General features: G+C 45.6%; 2 protein-coding genes across 25 annotated transcripts in view; one reads left to right on the forward strand and one right to left on the reverse strand.

The window, feature by feature from the left end:
* MTSS1 (MTSS I-BAR domain containing 1) overlaps nucleotides 1-13,595 on the forward strand; it is a 127,335-nt gene extending 113,740 nt beyond the window's left edge. For 10 of the 24 annotated variants that reach the window (XM_079299834.1, XM_079299829.1, XM_079299833.1 and 7 more), the window contains 5 exons: nucleotides 5,565-5,684; nucleotides 6,682-6,876; nucleotides 8,884-9,048; nucleotides 9,396-9,558; nucleotides 10,660-13,595. In XM_079299834.1, coding sequence (XP_079155960.1) covers nucleotides 5,565-5,684; nucleotides 6,682-6,876; nucleotides 8,884-9,048; nucleotides 9,396-9,558; nucleotides 10,660-11,351 — 1,335 coding nt within the window. In that variant the 3' untranslated portion in view covers nucleotides 11,352-13,595. The remainder of the gene's footprint in view (nucleotides 1-5,564; nucleotides 5,685-6,681; nucleotides 6,877-8,883; nucleotides 9,049-9,395; nucleotides 9,559-10,659) is intronic. The other 14 variants (XM_079299825.1, XM_079299824.1, XM_079299820.1 and 11 more) reach the window with 5 other exon arrangements.
* A 2,379-nt stretch (nucleotides 13,596-15,974) lies between these two features.
* Nucleotides 15,975-18,988, reverse strand: NDUFB9 (NADH:ubiquinone oxidoreductase subunit B9). Its single transcript, XM_079299837.1, has 4 exons — nucleotides 18,842-18,988; nucleotides 18,516-18,708; nucleotides 17,068-17,181; nucleotides 15,975-16,219 (listed from the first exon to the last, which is right to left on the reverse strand). The coding sequence occupies exons 1-4, from the start codon at nucleotides 18,925-18,927 to the stop codon at nucleotides 16,088-16,090; spliced, it is 525 nt and encodes a 174-aa protein (XP_079155963.1). The 5' UTR covers nucleotides 18,928-18,988; the 3' UTR covers nucleotides 15,975-16,087.
* Between the last annotated feature and the right edge of the window lie 6,828 nt (nucleotides 18,989-25,816).

Raw genomic sequence — 25,816 nt, forward strand, 5'->3', positions numbered from 1 at the left:
CTGCAGCAGTGTGACAAGTGTAGTGTGTTGGTATAACAACTAGGTATGTGCTCTGTATGTCCATGGTTCTGTTTACCTTTACTCAGAGGAAAAGGTAACAGATCATTGCCTGGCTGCTTCATCTTTGCTTAAGTGTCTTGCTTTCTGTGTTCAGCACCAAGTAAATTGTGTGTGTTGTGCTGACAGATAACTGTGACTGTGAGCTGAGCAGAAGCTGTTCAGTGGGCAGTGTTACCCTGTGTTGTGTGTTTCTAACCAGCTGACAGATCTCCCTGTGGGGCTGTGCTTGGAGCATCCGTGCTGGGTGGGAGGAGGCTGCTGCTCTGTCTCAAACACTGATGACATTGTTTCTAGTGGTGACATTGAGACGGCAGAAAAGCAAGCTCTGGAACCAACAAAGGAAATTGAAAGTCTGTAGATCTTGTGCAGGTGGATGCTTTGATGATGTTTGCTAGCTACACACTGTGGCATATGTTTGATCAACAAAGCCTTTTTTCTTTTAATAATGAGTTTTAGAAAGAAAAGTAGAAGGGGGCCATGTAAAATTCCCATATTACAGGAATGTAAATACATGAGTCATGTGAAGCTATTATGTATATAAGCTTGCCTGTATTGTAGACAAGAAGTGTCACTGAAAATTAATTGAATTTCTTCAAAATCACAGGTGGAGGATGGGGAGTTGGTGGGAATCTCAAAGAGTAGTAACTGGAGATTGAAACAAGATGGAGACTATACCAGAGGAGAGATGTTTGACAAAATGAAGACTGCTTTCCAGCCTGTAGTTGTTAGTAAGAGTAGTAAGTCTTTACCATTATCACACATTGCATAGAAGATAGGAAAAGGAGCAATTTTAAAAACAGATTGCTCTTTTGCTGGTGTGTGAGGATCACCTTTCTGCAGCATTGCTGGGAGTAAAAGTGTTAGCCTGTAACATGTGAAAAGGTCACTGTAAAAGACTTCTATCATAATTAAAGGGGTACATTTGAACAGCTGGAAAAGCATCACAGGTCTCTCTCTGAAGTGGAACAGTTTCTTTTAATGCTGTGTAAGGTCAGGCATGGGCAGCATTGCCCATGACACACAGTGACCTCACACAAAGCCCTTCTGACAGACATGCTGGCAGCACACAGTGACTCAGGATGGACATTGGATGTGGCTGGTGCTGCTAAACCCACACATTGCCCTGTGTGATAGACAGACTGAGGCCTGGGAGAATCTGTGATGACATGATGTGATAGTAGTACAGTGATGTTTGATTCAGGGGGTGCTAACAGTGGGATCCACTGGATTTGAAGTGAACATGAGGGGAGAAGCAGTTACACAGTTGGAATTTACAGGCTGCTTGTGACTTCATGGAGGTGAAAGCAAAGGGAGAGGAAAAAGCAGATGAAGATAAAAATGTTGATGCACTGTCAGACAGCAGAGAGATAAGTCTTTATTGTTAGAATGTTCTGGAAAGCACTTTCCCTAAACAGTGAAGTAGAGGGAAACTGAATGTGAAGTTGCTTCTGCATGTACAGGTTGTAAAGCTGGAGAGAGTCTGCTTTTGAATAGATTCCATTGTTTGAAATAGCTGCAAGTTAGAATAGGGGACATATATCGTTACAGCCATTCAGTTTTCCATTTAAATTAAGAAATGCTTCCAAATCAGACCTTAAAAAAACTCCCAAAATAGAACAAAAAAAAACCACCAAAAGCAAACAAGCAAAACAAAAACCAAAAGCCAAATCCAAACTGAAACACATCTATAAGTTATCACTGGATATTTGTTTCTCCTAAAATTCCTTTTCTAAGTTGCTTTGTAATAGTTTGTCCCTGACTGGAAAGAAGGGTCAGTAGAGACAGATTCCTGGGAATTAGACAAATTGAGGAGATGACCTTAAGTCAGTATCCAGAGCTTTTCTAAAATTTGCTGAGACCATCATCTACTGACTCTAGAGGGACATTGGACCACTCTCATCATTAGGATTTGGTCTCCTGGAAAACCCTTGTCCAGAAAGCTCATATTTTCTCATATTTGTGAAAGAGAGAGGGTTAGGAAAACAATGTTGTGTTTGAATAGAAAACATAGCTAACAAAGGATGCAAGTAATCCAAGATAACCATGATCCTTTTATAGGTTAGTAGGACAGCAGATGGAAAATATAACTGTACAGTCCACTAGCTCAAAAAAATATTTTTTAAAATATTCCTGCTGGAACTCGTACATACCACATCAAGCAACAGGACACTATCCAAGAACAAGCCATGGCTCATCTGAGAGACCAGAGACCAAGCTACATGTGTACAAGTGTACATTTGGGGCACTGCTTGTCACTTCAGAGCATAGTTTTAGCTTTATACTGTTAATTTAAAACTTTTTCTCAGAAGAGATGGCTTTAGAACAGAGCAGAACTGCCATTATCACAACTGTGGGAATAAAATAGCTAAAATGAAAGAACTAGTTTTTAAAATTACTCAAAACAGTAATTTTAAAAAAAGAATCCATTAAAACAAGGTGAAAAAATCTGTTAGTCATTTCTCACACCATGGGTTGAGAGTAGAAATTGCTCTGCCCTGTGTGTGTGCTCCCAGGAGAGGGTGTGCCAAGGCTTGTGCATCTAGAACAGGCACTCAAGAGTCTGGAGACTGTTCACCCAAGCAGTAGCTGTGCAGTTTCTGTCTTCAGTATTTTGTGCACTTTATGCTAAGAAGAGAAGTCTGTGCTTCCCACACCTGGATGCAGCCATTCAGGACTGCCTCTCCCGTCTGAACCAAGCATCCTTTGACCTGCTGCCAGTCATGTTTTCCTTATGCTTTTCCTTCAGGAGTTCAGTATTTTTCTGCCTCCCTCTCCATTGTTAGAGTCCTTTTTTAGCAAGACCAGAGATTCCCTTTCTCTGTGTCTTGAAAGTTTCTGAAGATGAGGAGATCCTGTTTCTCTATCACCACCTCTTGCATTTCCATGAGCTTCCAGGATGTTTTCCCCATGGCATCTTGCTTCAGCCTCTCTCTAGCTTTTCTTGCTGAGAACAGACACGTTGAATTAGTGGGAGAGTCCTTTTGTCATCTTTTTTTTTCACTTTGGAGGAGTCATTTTATTGCAAAAATAAGTTCACCAATTCCAGTCTTTTTCCCCCCATACTTAGCATCTTCAGAATCTGCATTTCTTACCTTTTTTAATGCATCTTTGTTGGTAATAAATCTCATCTGTGAGCTCTCTCTACCATTACTTGACATGACCTGGTGAAATTTCTGTCTCATACAGATAAAAATAGTGGATTAGATGTAAATTCCAAGTTCTTACTTGTCACCCTTGGGGCATCTGTAGAAAAGAAGGTAGCATGACAGATGCTATGCTTGGGACTCAGACCCTTCACTGTCTCTCCTGCCATGTGCAGAGTGTGCAGACCCATGAGGGTATTTAGGCCATAAGTAGGAGGTTTCAGAAAGTATTTTCTGTAATTGCATTTTTCTGTCTTGTTTTTTAGCTGCCTAAACCATAACACTAGTGTGAGCATTCTCATGATGCTTCTTTTGCTGAGGTATCTGGAATATCAGGCAGAACTCTGGAGTTCAGTGTAAAAGTTGGTTTTCTATAATGAATTTTTCTTTAGGGATAGAGGCAATAGTCTCATCTCCATTTAGTGCACCATGATGGTGACTCATGGCGGAGTCAACTGCGGCTCATCTTTTGTCAGTATTCTTATTTTTAGAGGCCTTTTTTGTAAAAGGAGTTGCATTAAATCAAAAATATCATGCCACTGCATCATCAGGTGCACCACTTTCCTCAATGTCCTTAACAGCTGTGTGTCATTTGTTGCTGTTCCCTCTGATTTTACCTTCACCTCAACTCTTACTGCACTTCAAATACAAGCCTTGTTAGCTGAGCCACTTTGAATAAAGCCTTGTTATCTGAGCGTACTTGTGCCCTAAGCACGTTTGACCTGCAGATTCTCATGCCAGAATAGGGTGGGATGAGTGCTATTTCTGTAAAACACTCCTATCATTGTACTTGCTTTTTAAAATTTTAACAGCCTTTGCAAAATTTCACTTAAATCACAGTTTGCCAGTAAGCTCAAGGTGCTGATGCTCTGTTGACTTTTCAGCTGCCACCAATCTTTACCAAAATCCTTACAGTGACAGTGTTCCATCCTGGGAGACCTGAATTTCCTTCTACCTGGGCAACTGGCTGTACATTACCCATCTGTAGCTCCTGGTGAGCAGTGTGACAACTTGTGGGTTTTAGGAGTAATTGCTCCTCTATACTGCCTCATGTCCAGCTGTCCTTCTATTGCAAACTCACTCCAGATCTTACCCAAGGTTAACCAGTGAAATTTTATTTCAGGTGAGATTTCCCTTCCTCTTCACTATGTCATTCCTTGACATCTCTGTCTTCACTACACAAACTGGATACAAAAGCACATTCTCTCTGCTGTCATAAAACACCTTAGATAGATTTGTTTCACAGGGCCTTGGCTACTAAAGAGTGAGTTGGTCATGCTAGTGTTGCATTTCTGAGAGTAAATAGAGCTCAGTACTGCCCTGACAACTCCATCCATATTCTTGACCATGTCCAAGCTCTCAGCTGGACGTGGATGCATCCCTACAGAGCAGGATGCCACTTCCAAGGGGGACATGTGGAAGAGTATTGTAGTTGGTAAAATGGTTGATGTGGTTATTCACCTTGGCCTTTGTATAGTTGGATTAGATGCTGTTGTAGAGGTTTGACTGCAACAAAGGCACATAAAGGTGTGCACTGAAAATTGGAGAAATTCCTAGGTAGGAGCAAAATGTTTGATGTGGACATTTTGTGTCCTGCATTTTCCTTTACTCACCTTCCAAGCCCCTGGTATTTTCTGCCTCTGCTGTTAGGAGAAGGCAGGTGGCAAGCACATGCACTCAGAAGAGTGCATGTCCCTTCCTGCTGGCTGCTGGGCAGGAGGGTTTGAGTCAGAGTGCTTTTGGTGTATGCATCCTACCTGCAGAGGCACATGCATACAGGTCATGCAGTTTGGAAACCTCCAGTTTTGGTAAGTATCACTTCTTTCTCTGTTCCATAATACTTGAACTCAGATGAGCTTTTCACAAGCACTTTTGCAGATCAGAGTGTGTGAGAACTTGAGAATGTAAGTGACATTTGCTACTCCATGTTTTAAATCGAAACTTCAAAGTACTGATGATCTGCTTTTCTGTATAAATCAGTTGTCTCAGTATATTGCATGTTTGGATTACAGGCGCCCTCAGCTCCCTCAGCTTTTTGCTCTGAGACAGCAGCAGAATTGAGATGCTGAAATTGCAATGAGGAGTTGAGATTGCTGCCTCAATTCTCTCATTCCTAAGCAGTGTGGCAAGTTCTCGCATTAAGAAAGTGGCTTTTTTTTTCATAGATTTCCTGAACATTAGCAATAGTTTTGAGCAATTTCTAATTGATTTTTAAAATCCTAACCCTTTGCTTCTCTCATCCTTCCCTCTCTCCTGTGTGTCTCTGTGTATGTGCTTTTTGTCTTTTTGTTTGTGATTTTTTTTCTTTTCTGGTGGCTTGTGTATCCTTCCCCTGCGTTGCGGTGCTGTTTTATGCTGCAGAATTCGTCCAGCTCTGCCTCTTCAGAAGCCTCTGAAACCTGCCAGTCAGTGAGCGAGTGCAGTTCCCCCACCTCAGTCAGCTCAGGCTCCACCATGGGGGCTTGGGCCTCCACAGATAAGGTGAAAAACTTCATCTACAAGACATACAGACCTACTAGCTCATTATCCAAACCCTGCAACATTTGAACAAAACCCCTGTGCATGGGATGCAGCCAAGATTCCTCTTTGTGAAGATGAGAATAGGAACTGTTGCACACTCCCATAGAAATCAATATGTTTGAATAAAAACTACAGTTGCCTTTAAACTAGCTACTAGGAGAAGCTATCAACTGGGCATTTTACAGAGGTAATTTTCCAAGAAAAGGTCATTTTCCAGCTTTCCTACTCAAAGAGATTGTGGAATGCTGCCCAAACACAACTGGTTGACTGACAAAAAGCACCTTACCCAGATTGTGCTGTTTGTGACTTCTCCCATCTCTCCTATTAGGTAGTACACATTACACTGAATAATGGGGATTTTTTTTGACCAAAAAGGAAAGCAAAAATACACATGGTTGGAATAAATTATGTGGGATACACTCTGAATTGGGGGAGGAAGTGATAGCAGTATCCTTTCTCATCTGGTAAATCCTTGCTGTTGGTTTTTGGGGTTTTTTTTCCTTCCATATTATCACACAGCCAGAACACATCATGTTTGAAGGCTTAATGCTTTTTCTCTCTGTCCAGCTATGCAGACCAAATGCCACCAATGCAAATGCCTTCAGGATTGGAAAAGTTTCTGTTTCTGTGGCCAGAGTCTGCAGCCTAAATTGCAAAGGCTTTTTCACAGTGTGCTGCTTTCATGGACAGAAAGCAAAGCTGCTCAGCCTAGAGACAATGACTGCTAGATTGATGCCTGAAATTTGTTACAGATAACAACTTTCAGGTGATCTCACTTGTGAATCAAGCATCGTGTCAATTTTCCGTTTTTTATTTGCAGCGAATTGAAGAATTTCCTTTCTTTTGTTTTAAGATACAGAGATTTTCTCCCTAGAACATCAGTCACATTGTATTTTTGTATTCATTCTGTTTATATTAATTTCTCTGTTTTTGTTCTTTTTATTTGTTTCATTTCCAGTTGTCTAATGGGTTTTATCACTGTAGTTTATCAAGTGACCCATCCGTAGCTTCAGTTGGTGCAGGTCCTTTCCCTCATTTCCCGCCTGTCTCCCGCACGTGGACTCGGGCTCCCTCAGCCCTCCTTCCAGACTACGTTCATTATTACACCATTGGGCCAGGCATGTTACCATCATCTAAGATCCCTAGCTGGAAGGTTTGTGTTCCTTTTGTTGTGGCAGTCCTCACCCCCTCATACCAACAGCATGCACACGGCAGTTGTTGCTCCCTTTGGTCCATGTAATTATTGGTTGATTTGCTTGGTTTGGTATCACTCTAAATGGGCACTGCATGGTGAAAATCAGGCCTAAAATCTGGTTGTGGGTATTTCTGAATGACTTTGTATGTTCTGGCACTAGTTGAAACATACCAAAGCTGACAGTGTCTAGGTAGGAAGGAATAGTTTAGCTCTGAAACATTGGTTAAAAAACTCAGGGCTCTATTCAGGGGGTAAAGAGCTTATTTAGTACTGTTGAGGTGCTCACTTGAGCAGGGAAGAGCATCCAGTTGTCTTAATGGGACCATACATTCGACACCCTGATGTTCTCCCTGTGGCTGTAGGCAGGCACACTCTTCTAGATCCAGCTGGAGTAGTTTAAGAAGGTGCTGTGGACCAGGTAAACCCAAGTGGTGACTGAAGCTTTACTGCCATGGACTGAAAGTGCTCACCCAGCTCGTTTTGTTCTCTTGGGGAGACCGCCAAAAAAGAGTGCAGTAACTTCTCTCAGTTGCTCCAGCTGGATCTGCAGGGTTATTACTTGGCATCAAAACATGTCTGCTCTGCTAGACCTGGAAAGTTCATCCCTATCAGGTGCTTCCCCTGGGAGACTCTGCCCTACAGCAAAAGGAAAAGGTCTCTTTTCTGTTGCTCTGGATCCTCAGCAAGGCTGATGTGCCCTCAGCAGTAGCTGTGCAGATTTTAAGTAGCTGTGGACAGTTATATAGTACTGCATATGCACGAGGAGACCTGTGTATATACATCTAAATTGAGATAACTTGTTACAGATGCTCCTACTCTATCTCCAGTACTGGAGACTGTTGGGATATGTACAGGGTGGCCACAGTGGTCCTGGGGCTTCAGGGTAGTTTTTTTCATCTCTGCTAGAAGAACTTTGCCAATATATTTCACAACTAAACACTTAAAGCAGAGATGCAGCTGTTAAGGCAAAGCAGAGTTTCATATGAGTTAACAAAACCAAAATACCTGTCTATACAAGGGGGTGTGTCAGTTCAGCAGCCATGCACTTCTCATTCCTTGGACTGAGACACCTCAGAAACCATTGTCTATTGGAAGGCTGTGGGAGGCTGCCCAGCAGGCAGCTGTGAGGGTGTGGGGCCCATTCTCATGCACAAGTTGTTTCATTTTTAAAGCAGCCTTTATCTCAGTGAAGGAAAACTTTCAGGACTGGGATTGCCCTTTCAGCATCTGGTATTGTGGGAGCTACTGCTTAGCACTGGTTCAGCATCCCAGCACAGGTCCTGCATCAGTCAAGCTTTTTGTCTGTAGCAGTGGGTTCTGGACAACCACAGGACCTTGCTTAATACAGCCCCAAGTAAATATAGCCCTCATAGCCTGTTTCAAATGTAGCACCAGTAATTCAGAATGAGGTTAGTCTTTCTTTAGTACAGACTATCATTATAAACTAGATTTCAGTTAGTAAGTAAACTGAGAGATAACTCATAGTAACTTGCTCCAGTAATGTGTATGAAAAATCTGTTCAAGCCTAATTTTTCAGAACTGAAGACTTCTGTAACAGCACGTAATGCTAGAACCTGTGTACATCTGGACCAGTTACACCACTGATTGGATATTTATCTGTATCTTCTGCTGTGTGACAGTGATTTCTGTGCTCGAAATTCTGAAAATGCAGGCTTTAACACCATGGAATTTCATTTAGATGAAACTATAGTATCAAAATGTTAAATACCTTCATAGAAGTATTTTGAATTAGAATGGGAAATTTAGATTCCTTTTAGTAAAGGAACTAGGTTTAATAAATGAAGATTTTTAATAGCCTCAAAATTTATTTCTCAGGTTATTCAGAAAGGCATATCCAGTTTGATACACGATCTGTTGCATTAAAATTGCCCTTTTGCATAGTTGTGTCTGTAATTAAAGCACAGTTCCTGATGAAAGCTGTCCCTAACGAGCTCATTTCCTTAGGACTGGGCCAAGCCAGGCCCATACGATCAGCCCATGGTGAACACATTGCAGCGACGCAAAGAAAAGCGTGAGCCAGATGTCAATGGAGCGGCTCCGAGCGGAGCCCCTGCGCCCCCCGAGGAGGCCCAGAGACCTCGGAGCATGACGGTGTCAGCTGCCACAAGGGTGAAGCTCTGATTTCAAATAGCTGTTTGCTGTAAAGGGAATGGCAGTGCTGGCTCCTGCCCGTACTTGGGATGCACTTTATGTTGTGTTATCTGGGAAGTGGTGTTGGTGTGGTTGGTGGGAATCATGTGGGCAGGAGGGAATGCACCACTGGGTATTGATTATTACAGAGCAGTGTACTCCAAAGAAGTTCTCTGAACTTTGTTCCTAAGCCTGAGCAAATGGCTGGGCACAATCTTGTTGGATTATGATGGTGACAAGTTCTGATGGGGAGAGAGATAGCTAAAAGTGGGTGAAGGTGACTGACCCTTCCATGGGTAACGAGTCTCTCTCCTGTGTGTAAGCAGCAGGGTGAGGAGATGGAGGCCTGTGAGGAGCTGGCACTCGCTCTGTCCAGAGGGCTGCAGTTGGACACCCAGAGGAGCAGCCGGGATTCCTTGCAGTGCTCCAGTGGCTACAGCACCCAGACAACAACTCCGTGCTGTTCAGAGGACACAATCCCATCTCAAGGTACCCATTCAGGAGATGTTCCTTTGTAGAGCATTCCCATCTTCATCATCACACACTCACCCATGGTGCCAAGGAGCAGCTATCACTTGCTGGCTTTGTAGTCAGCTGGGGAGGAAGGCTGGCATTGCTGTTAGGAATATTTTTCCACCTTGGAATGCAGCCTGGATTTATTAACTACATAGAGACCTGCACTGCTGGACAGTGTAGGTTTTGTTTTTTCTTGTGCACCACTTCAGTAAGTTTCCGCCTAAGGATTTTAAAGAGGATCCTGGAATTATAAATGATGCTGGTATTGCATCCAATATTTCTTGGGTCCTTTCTGAGGTACTGTCTCAGCAAATATATAGTCATGAGCTTGCTGTGTTCTGTCAATCTGCTCTAGGCTTCCCTTGGTGATCTTTATTTTCCTGCCTAAGCAGAAATGTTGTAATTGGAGAAAGAATGCATTGGAGACTTTAGCTTAGGCATAGCTAGGAAGCTGCAGTAAGGTGCTGTTTCAGAACCAGCAGCAAGCTGAGAGAGACCAGGCTTGGTGTTTGCAGTTCAAGCCTTATTTGCTCAGCTGGGGTAGTGGTGCTGTGCAGTCACAGGAGGCAGCAGGGCTTGCAGAGGGCCAAGCTTGGCTCAGCATTTCTATGGAGAGGAAGGAACTCAGTGCAATTATTAAAGCTGAGGCTGAGTTTTCAGAGCTGACAGCTGGTATTTATTTTGTTTGCAAAATAAACAAATTTGCTGCTGAAATCACTGGTACATTGTCCTCTGAACCCACTTGTCTAATCCAAAATACATTTTCCAAGTATTTCTAACTACAAGTGGTAGTAGGATGCTGGTTTTGGTATTTTCATGTTGATGACAAGTATGGAGCTCGTTCTCATTAACAAGAGTCATGGGCCCCCTGCAGCTGTAGGATTGATCTGCTGTGATGACTTCAGGTATCAAATTTTGGTCACAGAACCTTGGACTTTCTTCCTTCTAAAGGTGGAAATTCCCTTAATTCTTACTGACTCCAAGCTTTTTTGGTTGTCTATACATACTTCAGACTTACTGACGTGACTCAGCTGCCTGCTCCAGCTTGATCCTAACTCTGTCTTTTGGCATCAGTTTCAGATTATGATTATTTCTCTGTGAGTGGTGACCAGGAGGCAGAACAACAGGAGTTTGACAAATCTTCCACCATCCCAAGAAACAGTGACATTAGCCAGTCCTATCGCAGAATGTTTCAAACCAAGCGTCCTGCTTCCACCGCAGGTCTGCCCACCACGCTGGGACCGGTCATCGTCACGCCCGGCGTCGCCACCATCCGCCGCACCCCTTCCACCAAGCCCTCGGTGCGGCGCGGCACCATCGGCGGAGGCCCCATTCCCATCAAGACTCCGGTGATTCCTGTCAAAACACCGACCGTCCCCGACATCCCGGGGGGGCTGCCCGGCGCCCTCGCCGGGACAGAAGAGTGCCCCGAGCAAAGTCTGGAGTCTCCAGCAGCGGGAGATGGCGGGCAGGCTGTCACCAGCGTGCCCTCGTGGAGCGGGCAAGCGGCTGTCAACCCTCCGGCGTCGGGCCAGAAACTGGGCGCTGCCGAGGAGCAGAGGCAGGCGGTCCCCGAGGGCGAGGGCAACGAGGGCGAGCGGGATGGCGCGGGCAGCCTGGCGGCTGCGGGGCAGGCAGAGCTGGAGCCCGGCGAGCTGAGCCCCGGCGACGCCCCGCAGGGGGAGGATATGCTCAACGCCATTCGGCGCGGCGTCAAGCTGAAGAAGACGACCACGAACGATCGCTCAGCACCTCGCATCTCCTAGGAGCGGAGAAGATGCCAGACTACTGAACGCCGAGGAGGAACTGTGAGAAAACTAATTTGTCTCTATCCATTCCAATCTGTAATCAATGATTTTTTTAAGATACTCGGTAACAGACAGTCTGAAAGTACTCTAAAGAGAAAACAAATGAAAGAGCGTAGTAAGACATAATCTTCAGTGGTGTTTTAATTTGTAAATATCAACGATTTTGTTTCTGCATTTTTTTGATCTGAGTTACACTTTTAATTTTTTCTGAAGGTGCCAAATCCCATTTACCTTTTTTATAACTCTCTTTGTAAAGTTTTAAATCATAGAAGAAAAAAAAAATTGTTGAGTAGTTAACTTCAGCAAAGGGATTTAATGAAAATTTGGCTTTTTTGCAAGCTTTTGTAGAGCGCCTTGTAATAGTGAGGTTAAAAAAGTAGAACAATGGGACTTAGTACGGTTTAAATCCAGCTATATGGAATGGATCCGCATTTAAGTATTTAAAAAAGTTTGAAAAGCGGGAATAAAAATTGACAATAAAGCAATATATAATGCAAGGAAGAAATCTGCAGTTGGTAGAGTTATTGGGGGTAGTGGGGGGGAGATGCCATCAAAATAGCAGATGCTGTTGCACAAAAGTAGCCTAGTAGGATGTATTACTAGTAGCTTCATGGTAAATGCATCAGAATAAGCCATACTGGATTGCAGTGTTTTGTTTCTGTAGGGTGTTTTAAAAACTGAGTTTTTCCACATTTCTTTTTTGACTGCACAGCAGCAACTCTCAGTCACATGCATGCAGCCTTAACTGTGTAGGCTTGGTTCTTCCACCTTCATGTTTTGTTCCACTCATCCTTCCGCTGATTACAAACAAGGACAACAGGCTTAAGGCAGTTATAAATGTGAAAACATTTTTAAAACGCAAGCAGGGAGTTCTTAGATGTTATCAAAATGCCTTTTTCTGACTGTGCCCAGCAGGCTGGGCACCCTAGAAAGCCCAACTATTTTGAGAAAACACTTAAAAATTTGACAGGTAGAACCAGCTTGTGATCTAATAAACTGCGAATGTTTCTTTCCAATACAGGGGCTTGTTTTTCTTAACTTCTTTTAAATGGCAGTTGATTGGCTTTTCTTAAATACTGAAAAGGGTGGATGGGTGGGGGGTGGGGGGGTGGGAGGTGATTACTGGTTTTTTGATAATACCAGGAGTCTGACCACTATAATCTCTTCTTTTGTACTTTTAAGTAATGTTTTTTGGAACGCTGTTGATAGAATCATTAAGAGTTGGATTTTTTCCTTACAGTAAAAGTAAGTTATTGCTGCAATACCCGTCTCCTAAAGCTGACAGAAATGTGCAGACCCCTTGCCATGACACGTGTTCCAGTCACAATCCAGAAGGATGCTGTCTGCCCACCCACATGTGGAGGGACACCAGACTTGCAGATCCAGGATTGTTTAAAAATGCACCAAATAATACACGTGAGGGGCTGGTTTCCACCACACACTGCAGATTTCTGTTGGCTATAGACTTGCCCACATGACCTCTTATGCTTTAATACATAACTGCATTGGATGTGAAACTTCTAGTAACTGTGTAGTCACTGTGTTCTATATGACATTTTACACTGCTGTGCTTGCTAAACTTTTTTTTTTTGTTATGGCTTAAAAGCAAAAAGAAAAAAAAGCATGATTCTTAGAAAATATTAAACCTTCCTTTCTTTGAAAAACAAGCTCCTTATTACAGAATATACTAAACAGTAGTGCCTGTGGTGTAGCCCACCAATGATACAGTAGCTGATGCATTGTGCAAATGAGGCTTTGAGATGGTTTTTGCATAAACAAAAACTATTAGGAAATAATCTCAATAGTTAAAAGTGTTATTTAAACCTTTGAAATAAATGGATGTAACTGTACCCAAGTACAGCTTCTCACTTGTTTAGTTCTTAAACGTTAGTATAATCAGTAAAATTTAATATAAAATGTTGCCAAATTCAATGTAGAAAGAATGTGACAAAACACTTTGGATAGTTCTATTGTTTGTGTTTTTGCATATTGTAAAAGCAGTGTCACAGCTGAAAAATAAATTGTTTCTAATGGTAAATTATTGTGGTTTAGTTGCTAGTTTGTACTGAGAGTTGACCTCTCCCTGTGCAGTTTTTTGTTCTAAACTGGTATAAATAATTGCTGTAAGTGTGTCTCCCTTCTACATTGTAATGATTGCTTAAGCCTACATTATAAATAAAGAACTGCTGAAAAACTCCCATATTTTGCTTCTTAAAGACTTTCTGCTTCCATAGCATTGGATATCAATAGTGGCCTTCATCAGACATCTCAAGCTCATGCAGGTTCCATCTGCATGTAATAGAAGCAAGAGAATTAAAAACCAAGTAAATAAAATTGCATATAGCTGTGTTTTACTGGTGGGCACCAGCAGGGTAGCTGTGGAGCAGAAGTGCAGTGCTAATGAAATAGTAACAGATGACATTTCCCTGCACCTGGCTGTTGTTACCCGGCCAGGAATCACAGATGACTTTGCATTTTTGTGCATCCACCTCAGTGCTGGACTGCAGTTTCTTAGGGCAGAGGAGGAAAATTGCTGCTGTCAACACTGCCCGTGCTAGAGCCAGAATTTATCAAGCACAACATCAGCACCATCTCCCACAGCTCCCTGAGGGACTGAAGACTTTCAATGTTCTCAGCATTGAAGGCAGAGAGGGGAGGATGTTGCTCCCTCTTGGAGCTGCCACACAATAGCCCAGTTGATTGCTTTGCTGCATTGATTTCATTTTTATTTAAAGGGTACCCATTTGTCACTGCACTGGTTTAGGTAGCAGGGAGCTATAGGAGTGGTTTCTGTGAGAAGCTGCCAGGAGCTTCCCCATGTCTGAAAGAGCCAATGCCAGCTGGCAGCAGGATGGACCCACCGCTGACAGCCGAGCCAAACAGTGATGGTGGGGAGAAGAGAGAGAATATGTGCAGGAAACAGCCCTGCATACAGCCAGGTCAGTGAGGAAAGGGGGCAGGGAGGTGCTCCAGGTTCCCCTGCAGGTGATGCAGCTGTGCCCCTGCAGCCCATGGAGGTCCATGGGGGAAGCACAGACCCACCTGCAGCCCATGCTGGAACAGGTAGATGCTTAAAGGAGGCTGAGGCCATAGAAACCTGTGCTGGAGTAGACTCTTGGCAGAACCTCTGGAGCCCTGCAAAGAGGAGCCCACACCCTTAGATCAGTCTGGGTCAGCTATCCTGAGTCCTGACTGTCCCCTCCTGTGAGGGGGATGCCAAGTGGACACCCTGGATGGTGTGGAGCACTGCTTAGCAGTAGCCAGAGCACTGGTCTGCTCTTAACCCTTCCCGGGTCTATGAGGGCTGCTCGGTACAGTTAACCCATCACATCCCAATACAGTCAAAAGATGTTAAAGGAAACACCAATGTGGTTTGGCTGGAAATGTCTCCAAAAGAATCATGGTTTCATTCCCCATCTCCCTATTGCTGTATTTGAAGTACTGCTGAGCATCTTGTCTCACTCAGGTGTCAGTGCTTTGCTCAGCTTTTTCAATACTGAAGGCATTTTTTCCAAGTGACAGCTCCAGCCTGAGGTGTGGCATGTGCTGAACAACTGTGCTGGAAGAAGGCACACTTCAATTCCATCGCTACTTTTGGACTAAGTGAGCACAGAGAACAGATCCTGCTTCCTGGCAGGAATGAAAATTTCATCTGTGGAATATGTAAAGCTGCTTTTCTGGAGTTTTCAAAATTTTTACTAATTTTAGCACGCAGACTTACCAGAAAGGAACAGATCAAAGCTTTCTAAAAATGACCCAGATTAAAACCTTGTTCCTGAGCTACCTATGCTTAGTTCTTAGAAGAGCTTAAATTTGTGCTTTGCCATCTTTTGTTCAATTGGCATTCACAGAAATACTAAGCCTTAGACCTAAACATGGCCACAGTCACTAACTTCCGTAGAACGGAAGTCAGGCTAGGCAACCTGAATCTCCTAGCCCTAAAAACAGAACACAGCTGAAGGGCCAGGTTTTCCTATGAGCTTTTGCTCAGTGGCTGTATCCCATCTGATCTCTCACAATGCATTTAATGAAAAGTGTTAGCAGAACTTGCTCTGTCTTGTATCAATGCTCTGGGAACATGGCCAGAAGCAAACAGCATTTTGTCCCCACCTGAGTGTGTCACTCTGCCAGAACCATTTGTGACCCATGAATGGGCCCACAGGAGTCACAACCCTCAGCAGCCCACACACGTTAACTGATACTGCTTAGTGGTTATCTCAGATTCAGTTTATATGGGGATCAACTTTCCTCTGGTGCTCTACAGCACTGGTATCCATGCCACAAGGAAAGCAGCATGTTGTAAGGAAAGTTTGTGTCTTGCGAGATTTGATACAAAAGTGAAAAATGCAGCAAAGAGCCTAATGAGGAGGGAAGGGAGAGTAAGATGTCTTTATTCTGCAGCAAGGTCAGAAACACCCTCATTAAAAGAGCACCCAAAACCCATGTCTGCTGCTGTCTGTATCTTTAACACCCTGCCTGTATTTAGTACCACATTCTAAGTAATGGGGCTGATATGAACTGCCTGCACGAAAGGGCAGTGAAGTGTCTGTGTGCTAGAGAAGAGCAGTGTGCCAGAAAAAACACCTTTTCTGTTACTTTATTTGGTTTTGTTCTATATTACTTTGAGGTGCAAGTGATCACTGAGGTGGCACCTGCCTGCAGCAGTCTTCTGCCATTCACACCAAGGTGCTCTCTCACATGGGCTGTTCACGAGGTCGAGTGACGTGATGCCACCACAGGGGGGGCAGATGCCCATCCTTACGAGCTGGAGGCAAAGCTTCAGTTTTTGGACCACCAGCTGGAGTTTCTTCTTGTAACTGCTTAATCTAGAAGACAAGATACAGAACTGCTTTAGCACATTAACACACATTCCCATTTTCAGTCCCCAGGCAATGAGTCCCTATTTCCACAGAGAAGAACCAGTGGTAACACCTTTGGCAGACAGGTTTCATGGTTCCCAACATGAATTTCCACTCAGTAATAAGTGTAGGCTCATACTACCAAAGAAGGAATTTCTAGGAGGAAGAAGTCATTTACAAGAGAAATTTCACTTAAAAGGTCATTATTTCCATGCAATTCATATCTACCATTACTCTATCAAACAGGCTGAATTGTGCTGCTTTGGAAGCTGACAGGTAATTTCAAGTCCAGACCAAATTTCCCTGCAGTCAGTAGAAGACTGTCACCAACAGCCCCTCACATGCTTTCAGCACCAGTTTCTTGAAGCAGCACCAGCACTGGCTACCCCTGTGCCAATTCAGCTCAGAGTGCCATGTTCCATACAGTCCAGCTATGACCACTGCAGCAAATCACTTGCAAAGGTGTAACTAGGAAGTGTCAGAGCTCCACAGCAGCAGAAGAGGAATTCCCTGGTTGTTAGTCTCCTTTCACTCCACTTTGGATTTTTTTTTCCCCCCACAAAACTGCTGTAACAGCTCTCACTAGCTGACACAAGGCTGCAGGTTCAGCTTTAACTTCAAATTCCCCTCACAACCATTCAGAAGCTGCAATGTGTAGGCATTTTAGGTTGTTTCACATTGACAAGGGCTCCAGCACTGAAGAGTCTAACTGAAGACTGCAGCAGACATTCAGTAATTTTTCCAAGAACACATCTGTGTCACACAGGATACCTGTTGGCTAAAGAGACCTTCCTTTGCACAGAGCAAGCACTGACCTCTCTTTCCCAGCTTTCCCGCTGCAGCTTCTTCCAGTGCTCTCTTTTGGCAAAGTAATCAGGATACATTGCCTTCTCAGAGGGGTGCCAGAAATCCAAGCACCATTCAGGAAGCTGTTGAAGAAAAATATTATTTAAAATACTTTGAGATCTTGAGAATGGTCTGACATATAAGACCTTCTGATAAGGGAAAAAAACAACATTTAAAATTCTGCAGTGATTTAAAAAAAAACTAACTGTTTCCATTTTGAAGAGAGGAACACTGATTAAGAAACAAAATCCCACCAAAATTCCAAATTGGGAAAAAAAAGACAAGAAAATTAAGAAGTTGCTCCAGTACCATCATATATTCAGTGATAGTCACACTTTTCGTTTCCTGCTGTGATTCTCATCACAGAAGAAACCTTTGACTGAATGGAAATAACACAGCAGCTGAAGTAAATATCCACACAGAGCAAACTCCAATTAAAACCACACCAATTGGTCTGAGTTCTAAAAATTACATTTTGGATTAGCATCCCCAATGGACAGTCACTGATACACAAACCAGCCAAAGTCTTGTGACAGCCATTTTGTTAAGACAATTTTAGCCCATCAAACTGGGAAAAGAGAGCATAACCCAGTTTGTATTTCTGTATGAAGACTAATATTGACCATTTATTGCTCAGCTGTCCTTTCTTTCATGCAGATTCTCTGTCACTAGTATCTCTACTACTGCTCAGGCCTTTGACCTTGGCACAAAATTAAGTTCTGTTCTTCTCTTCTCACTCATATATTCTTTATTCTGCCCCAATAAATCTATGTCAGATTTTTCTTTTTCTGTGGCTTAATATGCAAAAAATATCTGATTAGATCCAGTCTTGTGCCAAGTTTTTCAAATTCATGAGGGAATGGGTGCATCCAGTCTCTGGTCAGTATTAACTTCTAATGCGTTAAAAAGATGATGCAAATAAAGCAAAGTCCCTGTGTTTTGCTATGGAACATTTCCTCTTAAATAAAACAATCTTGATGATCAATGCCTGCAGAAGTGCCTAAAAGAGTCTAAAAATATAGGCTTCTGTTTCCAGGCAGTGCTCCTCTCACACAGTAGCACACAAACTGCACAATCTGGCACTGCAGCATACGAAGGCAATGGCGACTTGTGCCATTACTCAAGGTGCAGAAGAGGCACAGGATGAGTGAAGGGAAGCCCCTGCCAGCCAAGGTGACACGGAGCGCAGCAGAGGAAGCGGGCGGTGCTCGGGAGCAGCACAGCTCCGCCGCCGCCGCTCCTTCCCCAGCCCAGCTCCAGCCCTTCCCCGCGCCAGCCCGGCCTCCCACACCAGCAATACGATATTCAGCGAGCAATGAAGCGACACTGCTGAGCCAAGCTGCGGTCCTGTCCAAGTCCAGTTCCGTAAAACAAGCGCAAAGCAAGCAAGCAATTCTCAGCATTAGCGGCTCCTCACCTTGTACATCTCGTATCTCTCGTAGGCAATACCGCCGGGGGAGTCGGCGAAGATGTACGGCTGCGGGTGCTGGCTGGCCCAGAACTCCTCCTCGCCGGCCTTCAGCAGCTCGGTGGCTTTCACCATGTCCTTCACATCCTTGTTCTTATCGAACCGGTCCCTCAGCAGGCAGGCGAAATAGCGGTACTTGTCTCTAGGGACAGAGGTCACGCACAGTGAGCAGGAAAACAACCACCCCACCACACCGGGCCCAGCCAAGCGCAGGGCTGAGCGCCCCGATGCGAGGGCGGCCAGCGCTCCCCAGCCCCAGCTCCCCTCGCCCTCACCGGTGGATGCACCAGGACTCGAGGTGCCGCAGGGATTTCTTGTACAGCCGCAGCACCTTCTGCTGGTGCGTCAGGTACGCGGCCATGGCGCCGGGCGCTGCGCGGCCCTTCCCCTCCGCGCGGGGGATGCCGGGAGCGCGGCGCGCCACGCCCGCTGCCGCGGGAGCGCGCCCGGAGCCGCCATGAGCCGCGCCAAGTTCATCGGTGAGGGGCGGCGGGCAGGCGGGTAGGGGGTTCCTGTGCCTGTGCCTTCGACCCGCGCCCCCCGCTCCTCGCCCGGTGCTGGGTGGAGGTGGTGGACGCTTCCCCACTTCGTCAGGGGCTTTATCCAATGCTTGTCACCTCCTGCTCCATCCCTTTGCCTAGGGTTTGTCCCGGTTCCTCAGGCTTGTCCCGACCCTCTGCCAGGGCCTGTCACCTCCCGCCCCAGTTCCTCAGGCAGGGCTTGTCGCCTCCTGCGGTCTCTCGGTGTCCGGGGGTTCGGCGGCCTTGGAGCCCTCACGAAGCGTTTGGGAGTGGTTGTGCTGTGTCTGGGAACTGGAGCTGCTGTTCCTCCGCTCCCCCTCAGCTCTGCGGATTCGGCCGCCCTTTCCCCGAGCCGCATTGGCACGTTAGTCGTGGTTGTTTCTGATCGTATGGAACTGGCTTGGGTGAAAGTGTGTTTTTAGGAAATTCGACGGAAAGCGTCCATGCTGGTGAATTGCCCGTGTGTGTGAGTGGTACCGTAGGGGCTGGAGGTGGAGGGCGCTGTGTTGTGTGGATGGGAAACGGAAAGTGGGGCTGGGATTGTGAGTGGGAATGGGAAGGAAACTGTGGAGCTCAGGAAAGGACTGTGAGACTGAGGCTGAAGCCACGGTGGGGCTGGCTTGGTGTCTCTGCAGCTGGGATGGGAACCCGAGGGTTGGAAATGAAACCACTCTGGGACTGGGACAGTATCTCTGGGATGGGCTTCAGGAGTCTAGAATGGGAACTGAATTGCTGCCGAGCTGGAGCCAAGACAACGATGCTGCCCTTCAAGACTCCTCAAGATTGAGTCTACCGAAATGGAGAAAGGCTCGTCTGGAGCTGGAAGAGCAGAGCTGGCAGTGCAATAAAGCTTGTGGGTTGGGAAAGAGCTGAAATCACTTAGGCCGGAGCAAAGGAGACTCTGAAATCACTGGGATTGGAATAGAAGCAGCAAATGGGGCAGACGCTGCAAGGGCTGACATTGAGACTGTGGGATTGATGTACTGATGTCACTGGAGGCTTGGTCTGTTGGTGTGGGGCTGGGTCTTGTGCCCGAGCATGGGACGGGCCGGGTAGCGCTGCATGGGGGTCCTTAGGATTGCTTGCATCTGAACTCCCGGCCATGCTGGTGAATTGCTCGTGTGTGTGAGTTGTACTGTAGGGGCTGGAGGGCGGGGGCGCGGTGTTGTGTGGATGGTAAACGGAAAGTGGGGCTTGGATTGTGAGTGGGAATGGGAAGGAAACTGTGGAGCTCAGAAAAGGACTGTGAGACTGAGGCTGAAGCCATAGTGGGACTGGCTTGGTGTCTTTGCAGCTGGGATGGGGACCCGAAAGGTGGAGGTGAAATCACACTGGGACTGGGACACCAGCTGTGGGATGGGCTTCAAGAGTCTAGAATGGGAACTGAATTGCTGCTGAGCTGGAGCCAAGACAACGGTGCTTTCCTTCAAGGCGGCAGAAGATTCAGTGTACTGAGATGGAGAAAGGCCTGTCTGGAGCTGGACGAGCAGAGCTGGCAGTGCAATAAAGCTTGTGGGTTGACAGGTGAGCAGTGTGCTGACACCTGCACACACCTCAGGCCTGCAGTGTATCCAGAATGTGTTCCACGATGGACTGGAAGCAGAGTGGTGGAAGCTGACAGAAGAGAGAGAGATTAGGCCAGGGAGCCAGCCCACCCAGGAGACAGGCTGAGCTGGGGTTGTTCAGCCTGAAGTAGAGAATGATGCAGGGAGACTCTAGAGCTCCTTCCAGTGCCTGAAAGGGCTGCAAGAGAGCTCCAGAGGGACTTGGGACAAGGGCCTGGAATGACAACATATACTTGCTGGGCTTCCCACTGACAGAGGTCAGGGTTTAGCTGGGATTTGAGAATAAATCCTTCCCTGGAGGGTGGTGAGGCCCTGGCACCGGTTGCCCCAAGAAGCTGTGGCTGCCCCTTTGCTAGAAGTGTCCAAGGCCAGGTTGGATGGGGCCTGGAGCAATCTGGGTTAGTGTAAGGTGTGTAAGCCCATGGCAGGGGCTGGGAATGGACAGGCTTTAAAGTCTCTTCCAAGCCAGACTGTTCTGTGGTTCCATGACTCTGAAGGGAGAGCAGCCCTGAGGAGAAGGATTTGGGTGTGCTGGTGGACAAAAGCCTGGAAATGAGCTGACAACATGCAGTAGCAACCCAGCCAGCCACCCATGTCCTGGGATGCATCAAAAGAAGGGCAATCAGGGCATCAGGCCCAGCTAATTTGAGGCTGTGACAGGCAGGTCCTGTCTGACCAACCTGATCTCCCTGGAAAGGCTGCATCCATGTTCCCTATTCTCACTTGTGGAACAGATCCAGTTTTTTTATTTTAGGCCACAGATTAGAATCTTGACTTTCCACAGTCTAGGAGTTGCTTTACCTTTGCACAAAGGAATCATTCCTGTGGGCAGCTATGCTGAAAGGATAGTGCAGGAAGGAATCTTTCCCAATCACTTGCAGCTGTACTGATTACCAAGGACTGGAAACATCTGTGTCTGGCCAATCAGTCTGGCGGATGGGGTTAGCTGGCCACTAGTTACAGGCACTTGCAGGCACTTGGAGCTGTAGCTTCAGACTCAGGGTCTGCTGGAGTAAGAGGAGACTGCTGGCTGTGCTGTGAGAAGTTAGGGGACATGTGGTCAAAGGGACAGATACGGTGAGAAGATGCTGTGTGAGGGACAGTCAGAGTTAGGGGACTGGGAAAGGGACGGCTGGGGCCTGTCACTCATGCAGAGTGACAGGAGTCAGAGCTGTGTGGAACTGCTTGTTAGACAAGGAATCAGTACTGTGTGAAGCTGCCTATGAAAGAAAAGGAGTCAGAGTTACCCAGAAAGGCCTATGAAAGAAGGAGTCAGATTTGTGAGGACAGAAGCTCATTGAGAGAAGGTGTGTAAGTTTGCTACTAAAGTGCTGGTGGAGATAGCAGCTGTGTCTGTCTCAATATAACTGCAACAACACACAACATTCTACCCAGGGATGCCCATTTAACGTATATTTAATGTATAATAATTGTACAAAGCAAAAGAGCTGCAAAGTATGATTCTAGTGATTAAATACCTGTGTAAGGACATCAGGGCAGGCTTCCCAGTAACATGTGTGGTCCTGAAGAAGCAGGGAGCTTTGCCAGGCATCAGGCAGTACAGACAGCTGTACAAGTACCTCAGGTAAGTGCCACAGTACTACCCTGCTGGCAATTAGGAAACAGCCTCGAGTTGTGCCAGGGAGCTTCAGGTTGGATATTCTGAAAACACCCTTCTGCAAAGGGCTGACACAGGCTGCCCGGGGGGATTTAACAGCCACTGGATGTGGCACCTGCAGACTAGTGAGGGCTTTGCCATTGCTGGGGGACTGGTTGGACTGACAGGCTCGGGGGGCTTTTCCACCTCAGTGATTCTTGATTCCGTGAACACAATGAGGGAAATACTTAAATACGTGTACCAACGCAACTAAACGATAGCAAAGAGCTGCCAGAATAGAAAAGCAGATAACTTGGGAGGGTTTAGAAACTGAGGAGACAGATCACTGGCTCACATATAAAAGTAGATTTTATGGAGAAGATACGACCTGATGCAGCATGATCTGAAGTGATGGGGTTACAGTAAATGTAGAAGGGTATGGCAGGCACAGAGATAAGGTGCTGTGAGACTCAGATCCATTTTACTATTTCCTTTTGAGCTCTTGCAGTCCCCCGGAGTTCCTCTGGGTCACCTGGAGCCGCCACCGGGCCCGGAGCGACAAAGTTCCTAAGGGGGGCCTGAACTCCCAAACTCCGCCTCAGCTTCCGCGGGCCGCCTAGAGCTCTCCCGGTGCCATGAACGACAAACGGCCCCCTGAGCTCGATCAGGCCACCCCGGCAGGCACTCACCCCCTTGCCCAGACGCTTCTTGATCTCATATTTGCGGCACACGAGCGGCTCCACCTCGGGCGGGCTCATGGCGGCGCCTCCCTGTCGACATCCACTGCCATGGAAACGGCCGCGCATGCGCACATCGCCGGGCGCTGAAGGAGGGGCGGGGCCGGGGGCGGAGCCCTGGGGCGGGGACAGGGGGGATGGCGGCAACAGAGGCATCGTTGGATGGACTGGGCAGCAATCCACAGGGACAATAGTGCCCACGGACCCACGGCAGCATTGGATGGATTGGGCAGCAATCCACAGGGACAATAGTGCCCACGGACACACGGCAGCATTGGATGGACTGGGCAGCAATCCACAGGGACAATAGTGCCCACGGACACACGGCAGCATTGGATGGATTGGGCAGCAATCCACAGGGACAATAGTGCCCACGGACCCACGGCAGCATTGGATGGATTGGGCAGCAATCCACAGGGACAATAGTGCCCACGGACCCACGGCAGCATTGGATGGATTGGGCAGCAATCCACAGGGACAATAGTGCCCACGGACCCACGGCAGCGTTGGATGGACTGCCAGGAAAACCCTTCCCTGCAGGGTTGGGCCTGTTCACACCTGTTGGTTCAGTCTCTCCTCGTGGAGAGGAGGTCGGTGCTAATTTACACTTCTGTTATCCTTTTCCAGTCACTACGTGATTTGAGTCTCATCCATTGAATAATACACACAACTGCACGAAAATATTAAGTAAGTAATTCTCAGACATTAACACTGAAAGCTTTTCCATGAGAATCTTGAGTGTTTGTCTTCTGCAAACACTTCAGTTGCTTATGGTTGCACATTGCTTTTACAGACTCCAGATAAAATCTCTGTTCTCCATTAGTATTAATAATTCCCAAAACTCACACAGATTTAGCTGGCAATCAAGGTAAAAGCAGTCAAAACACTTCTCAAAAGTAGAAAACTCTTCAAGTCTGCACTGTCCTACTTGACTGAAAGAGCACCTTACTTAAATAACAGCATGGATTTATGTAGAAAGTGAACTAGTACTAGTTCATTTTTAATTTAACATGCTGAGTGAGTTAGGACATTAGGATGCAGTGTCAAGCTAAGTCTATTCTGTGAACTGCAAAGTAAACTCAAGTTCACCTTGAGAAGAATGGAAAAATAAAAAGTCTTAATCAAAAGCTTCAGCAAATCTTAGGATGAAAACAGTATTGTAGTGCTGCTACTTGGTGTTGGACAAAGGGACAGCAGAGAAAACCAGCTGTGACTAAGATTTGTATGTGTTTTCAGAGGAGCCAAAAACATCAGTTTTATGCCCACTGCATAACCCTGCCATGTTCTGTGTTTTGTAGAAAGTGCTAATTGTAAAAAGTAGTATTTAAAGGACTTCCTAGCCACCTGCAGGGCTTTTTGATAAAAAGAAGTCAAATGGAGGAACTTTGGAGCATAGTTACTTACAAATAATTGTTCTGTTGAAGAAGGAAATATAGGGAGATGGGATTTCATGCTTTATTTTGATGGTGATGTTGGCAATAATAAGAGAAGTCTCTTAAGCACAATGCTCTGGTTTTGAAAATGCGTACTTTTGTGGACGTGAACAAAAAGTGGGGACAGGAAATTCTGAGGTACAAGTTTAGCTGTGTTTCAAATTGTTTTCTCTGTGAAGAAACACTATAAACACAGACTGGAGCAGACTGCTTTCTGTGCACTGTTTGAAAGGAGCTTGGAGGATTGGATTCAACCGAAAATCTCAACTGGAAAGAACTTAATATGTAGCAAGCATTACAGAGTTTGTGCTTGCTGTAGTACAGGACTAACCAAATACCTGCCAGAAGTCTTTGAGAAACATGCTTAGCCGTGTTCTAGGAACAAGGGGCTTAGGAAGATGGCTTTGCTCTTCTCCTGTCTAACTGGTGGGAGGGACTGAAGCTCTGAGGAGTTCTCAATGCTTTCTCTGGACTGCACAGAGAAGTCTGTAAGGTCAGCTCCGCTGAAGAAAGCACGGGTTTGCCCGCGGGCAGGCACCCAGACAGGAGCGCTTTTATTTTGCAAATGGCTTCAATTTAGATTGTAGGTGCAGTGCAAGTAATTGAACTGCTAAGTGTTCTATTTCAGTTTCTTAAGAACGAACGGCATTTATCCTCACTTCTAGGGATTTCTTCACAGAAACTGTTTTTGATCTAACTGTAGAGAACGTGATCCAAAGCTTTATTTCCTGCAGAAGTGTTTTCTCATTTGAATCCCATTACTATCCCACTCTCTGAGCTGCATGTTATTTTTGATGTCTTGGTGTTGGCAGCAGTTCCCACGTTGTCTCATCAGGGTAAAAAGGCACCTTGCACTCTACTGTGCACCATTCCAGAGGTCTGGTTGTGACATTGTGTTCCTTTTGGACATGCCTTGAACATGGATGAAAGGCAAAGGATGATGCAATAAAAACAAATTTCTTGAAGGAGTCATAAGTGAAAGTATGAATATTCATAAAAGACTAGGAGAGAAGTCACAGTAGTTTCTTCCACAAGTTTTCATTTGAAGGCGATAAACTTGAAGACCAGCAATACCTGAAACTGTGTATCTGCAACAGCTGCAAGTGAGGGATTCAGGATTTAAATTTTGGATATAAATAACATGCTGATGTTAAAAATGAATGTTAGGAGATCAGAATGTATACATGCCATAGTAAGTGTTATACCAGAGTTAGATCACAGGAATACAATTGCTTTTGCTTTACAATGAATTATACAACATTACAATCATACAAATGCCTGCACCGTCAGACTTGAAATGTGTTTTGGGTTTGGACAGTCTGGTTTGATGCTGCCATTTCAAATCCTTAAGTTTTGTTCTCATGTGAAAACAAGAAAGTGAAAAGAGGATAGACTAT

This window comes from Erithacus rubecula (genome assembly GCF_903797595.1).
Source record: "Erithacus rubecula genome assembly, chromosome: 3".
Taxonomy (NCBI): domain Eukaryota; kingdom Metazoa; phylum Chordata; class Aves; order Passeriformes; family Muscicapidae; genus Erithacus; species Erithacus rubecula.